General features: G+C 40.1%; 1 protein-coding gene across 3 annotated transcripts in view; it reads left to right on the forward strand.

Moving 5' to 3' along the window:
- The window catches only part of Trim37 (tripartite motif containing 37), a 122295-nt gene that overhangs the window by 2002 nt on the left and 115111 nt on the right, over window positions 1–5182 (forward strand). For all 3 annotated transcript variants that reach the window (XM_021212186.2, XM_021212187.2, XM_029546109.1), the window contains exon 2: window positions 828–929. In XM_021212186.2, coding sequence (XP_021067845.1) covers window positions 828–929 — 102 coding nt within the window. The remainder of the gene's footprint in view (window positions 1–827; window positions 930–5182) is intronic.

The raw sequence follows: 5182 nt of genomic DNA on the forward strand, positions 1-5182 counted from the left end.
TCTCTTTGCATTTCCTTTCTTTCTTTCTTTCTTTCTTTCTTTCTTTCTTTCTTTCTTTCTTTCTTTCTTTCTTTCTTTCTTTCTTTCTTTCTTTCTTTCTAATGTGTATCAGTGTGTGTGTGTTACATGTACCCCAGGTCATTGGTCATTACATTCTACCTTTTGTTTGAGACAGGGTCTGGAACCTCACCAGTTAGCCAGGCTAGTTAGTTGACAGTGGGCTTCCAGGGATCTGCCTGTGTGTGCCCCTGTCTTGTCAGACCTGGGATGGCACGCATCACCATACTGGATTGTACCTGAATTCTGGGGTTCTCAGATCCTTATGCTTTCAAGGCAAGCATTTCACCAACTAAGCCACTTTCTTAGTCCTTATGCTTTTCTTGGAATCATCAGGCTTATTAAAAGACAAGCATGTTTTCCAGAAGTTCTGACTAATCAAGTTCTGACAGGGACTATAGTTAAAACCGAGGCATTATTAGCCCCAAATAAGTGTAAATGTTAAGTGAATTGTTTTCTTCTTTTCCTCTTTCTCTCTCTCTCTCTCTCTCTCTCTCTCTCTCTCTCTCTCTCTCTCTCTCTCTTTCTCTTTCTCTTTCTCTTTCTTTTTCTTTTTCTTTTTCTTTTTCTTTTTCTTTAGAATGGGTCTTATTGAGTAGCCCTGGCTTGCCTGGGACTCATTATGTATAGTCTCAGACTGATGGAGATCACTTGCCATTGCCTTCTGAATGCTGGAATTAAAGTTGTGCACCATCATGCCTGGCCTTGTGTGAAGTCTTTTTATGTCATGTTCTTCAGTGTGATCTGGAACCCTTATCTCTTGTTTTCAGAGCATTGCTGAGGTTTTCCGATGTTTCATTTGTATGGAGAAATTGCGGGATGCTCGACTGTGTCCTCATTGCTCCAAGCTCTGTTGTTTCAGCTGCATTAGGGTAAGTTGTATTTCTTTTTATGTGTATTCAGGTTTTTTTGTTATTAACCTTTTTCTTTCTTTCTTTTCTTTTTTTTTTTTTTTGAGAGACAGGTTTTACAGTGTAGCTCCGGCTGGCTTGGAACTCACCATGCAGATTAGGCTGACGTCAACCGTACAGAGATCCACTTGCCTCTGCCTCCTGAGTGCTGAGACTAGAGGGCTCCACCATACCTTGTGTATTTGGTTTATATATTGTGCACTGTAAGTATTAACCATGCGCCCCCTCCTTTAATGTATTTTGTGATCCTTTAAAATATATCTTTAATAAAGGTTTGTCAATAGAATACCATTTTTTAAATGTGAATTAAGTGTGTTGTGTGTGTGCGCGCAATGTGTGTTTTGCATGTATATATGTCTGTGTGCCATGTGTGGATTGTGCTCCTGGAATCTCAGACTCTGTCAGATCTCCAGGCAGTAGAATTATAGATGGTTGAGTGTTAGGGGTTGAACTTGGTTCTTCTGCAAGGGCAGACAGTGTTCTTAGTGAACATTTCTCCACCTTAGTAGAACCAAATTTATTTTGGGGGCTGGGGGATGTTTTAAGACAGGCTTTTTCTGTGTAGCCCCTGGCTGTCCTAGAACTTACACTGTAGACCAAGATGACCTTGAACTCACAGAGATCTGCCTGTTTCTGTATCCCAAGTACTGGGTTTTAAGGTGTGTGCCAGCACTCCTAACTCAAACTTATTAATATTTTACAAATCTGCATTGTGATTGAGATTTAGAGATACGAAAATAAGTGATAGACAATCCTCTTTGAAGGTGTTTAAATCTGATTAAGAAAATCAATTTCAGTGATCACATTGAAATTTGTGAAGTATAATTCATCATTTTATGTGTAAACCAAAAAAAAAAAAAGGCTGCTAATGATTTCAAAGGAAATGAATGAAATTCACGATAATGAGAAAGTGTAGAGATGAATATAATTGATTGGCTCTATTAGTTGAATGTAGGGGCACATTCTTCAATAAAATTATTGGAGAGCCCAAGGTATAAAACAGAAAATTAATTTTGGTTGTATCTGATAGCACATATGCTAATGCGTGGTTGAGACTACCCTGCTGACATGACTTAGATAATTTCCATAACTAAGAAAATTAAAACTAATATACTCGTCACCTCAAAATTTCTATTTCCTGCCAGGACGGCGGTGACCTTTAGCCCCAGTACTAAGGAGGCAGAGGCTAGCAGGTCTCTGAGTTCCAGGACAGTCAGGTCTTCACATAGAAAACCTATCCCTGAAAAAAAAATTTATTTCCCATTTCCTTATTTTTTCCATAAAAAGACGGAGTGGGGCTACAAGATAGCTTAGCAGGTAAAGGTGCTTGTTCCAAGGCTGGATCCGAGTCCAGTCCCACAGTGGAGGGCTAGCTCGTTCAGGTGGCCCTGACTGTCACAAGCACCCAAGGAAAGAGAAAAGTGGTCCTTTGTTAAGAGTAATTGCTAACCATGTCGTGGTGGCACTTACCTTTAATCCCAGCACTTGGGAGGCAGAGGTTCTGTGAGTTTGAGGCCAGCCTGGTCTTCAGAGTGAGTTCCAGGACAGCCAGGGCTACACAGAAAGACCCTGTCTTAAAAATTTAGAAAAAGAAAAAAAAGTAATTTCTGTTATACTTAAATGATTTTCTTCTAGTTACAGGAATAGCAAATATTGGAGCTGGGGTTGAATCCAATCTGTTTTAGAGCCAATATTTGTTGCTACTATAATGTGCAGATCTAGGTTGCATATAAAACTTATTTTCGCACTGATAAAAGGAGAAACATAATTTTTCTTAGCTTTGATTCCTTAGCTACAGGATTTAGATAAACCAATGTGCCTGTTGGGTAGTTTGGAAAAGAGTGAAATGAGCTAAAAGATAATTGAGAAATTAGGAAATATTATCTCTTGGATCTGATCCTAGCCTTCCTCTCCAGGGCTGTAGTGTCCTCGCTTCCCAAACCTGAGCTGGCCTTGAACACAATGCCTTGCATTTACCTTACTTCCAAGTTCTAGGACACAGGCAGGTGGCGTTACACATGGATTATCTTGACTCTTTCGAAAGAAAGTAGAATGTGTGTGTGTGTGTGTGTGTGTGTGTGTGTGTGTGTGTGTGTGTGTGTGTTTGAAGGTATGTGGAGGCCAGAAGTCAACTTTTGGTAGTTGGTTCTCACCTTTCTCCTTGTGGGGCCTGGGCATTTTTTGTTTTTATGGCTATAATCCAGGCCTCTCATATTCCCAGAGGAATGCTGGGATTACATAGTTAAACCAGTACATACATTTTTGTGTGTGTGTGTGTGAATATCAAAGATTGAAACTCAGGCCACCAAGCTTGTGTGGCTGGTGCTATCCCTTGGCCCTGTTTGGTTTATTGAATGTAATATTCATTTATAACTTAGTTGCTTGCCTTTTATTTATTTATTTATTTATTTATTTATTTATTTATTTATTTATTTTGGTTTTTCAAGACAGGATTTCTCTGTGTAGCCCTGGCTATCCTGGAACTCACTTTGTAGACCAGGCTGGCTTCGAACTCAGAAATCCATCTGCCTCTGCCTCTGCCTCCCAAGTGCTGGGATTAAAGGCGTGCCCCACCACCACCCGGCAGTTGCTTGCCTTTTTGATATAGTACATTGACTTCCTTTGTGTATATGATTGGTAGTTGTAAGTGCTATGAGGAAAAATAAAGATAGATCAGGTTTCAAAGTCAGCATTTTGTTAGCTGTTTTAAACATGGTGGACTGGGAAGTTGTGAGGATATAACATAATTCAGATTTCAAAAGAGATCTGAATGAAATATGGGAAGAAATTATGCAGATATCTGGGGTAAGAAAATCCCAGACAAAAGAACTAGAAAGGACAAAGCATGAGTTAGAAGCGTTGAGGAAGAGTGAACAAGATGTTGTGGCTAGAGCTAAGGAGGTAGCGAGCTGGGTAAGCATGAATTTAGAGGTAAAACAAAGTGCATTGGTAAGGAATTTTTTTTTTTTTTTTAAAGATTTATTTATTTATTTATTATATGTAAGTACACTGTAGCTGTCTTCAGACACTCCAGAAGAGGACGCCAAATCTCATTACGGATGGTTGTGAGCCACCATGTGGTTGCTGGGATTTGAACTCTGGACCTTTGGAAGAGCTGTCGGATGCTCTTACCTGCTGAGCCATCTCACCAGCCCAGGAATTTGGATTTTAAGTGTTATGGTAGTCACTGAAGGCTTTTGAGTGGTATATGTATATATAAAGGATTTTGTATTTTAGAGATCAGTGGTTACTTTGTAGAAAGTGAATTGTAGGCAGGTGGAGAGGACATGAGGAGAGTAGGATATACTCTACAGTGAGGAGGAATGGTGCTGTAGGCCAGACTATCATCAGTACAGGCAGGCTTTTGGAAAAAAGGAAGGTGATAAATGAATGGATGATTTTACATTCTGAAATAGTTAAAAAGCAAAAAACAAAAAAAACCCTTCAGAGAAGCAGGGTTGGGCAGGCCACAGGTATAAAGGTTATAATTTAGAACAACATACCAAGTTTGAGATTTCATTTTATGTGAGATTTTGGCAGTTAGAAATATAAACCTGGGGCTGGTGAGATTGCTTAGCAGGTAAGAGCACCTGACTGCTCTTCCGAAGGTCCTGAGTTCAAATCCCAGCAACCACATGGTGGCTCACAACCATCTGTAACGAGATCTGACTCCCTCTTCTGGAGTGTCTGAAGACAGCTACAGTGTACATACATATAATAAATAAATAAATCTTTAAAAAAATAAAAGGAATATAATCCTGAAGTTGGAAAGGTTCACAGTTAAAATTCCAGTATTGGGGATATTGAGGCAGAAGGATCTCTTTGAGTTTAAGGCCAGCCAGGGCACATAGCAAGATCTTATCTGGAGAGAGAGAGAGAAGGATGGAGGGAGAGAAAAGGGGGGAGGGGAGAGAGAACCAACAACAAAGACCCTCAAATAATTTCCTTACTTTTTTATATTTTTTTGAGACAAGATCTCACTGTGTAGCCTTGTCACCTTGTCATTGCTGGAATTCACTATGAACACCATGTTGGCTTCAAACTCACAGAGGTCTACCTACTTCCAACTCGTTTGGTTTTTCGAGACAGGGTTTCTCTGTGCAGTCCTGGAACTCACTCTGTAGACCAGGCTGGCTTCGAACTCAGAAATCCGCCTGCCTCTGCCTTCCAAGTGCTGGGATTACAGGCGTCCACCACCACTGCCCAGCTACTTC

Source organism: Mus pahari, chromosome 14 (assembly GCF_900095145.1).
Source record: "Mus pahari chromosome 14, PAHARI_EIJ_v1.1, whole genome shotgun sequence".
Taxonomy (NCBI): Eukaryota; Metazoa; Chordata; class Mammalia; order Rodentia; family Muridae; genus Mus; species Mus pahari.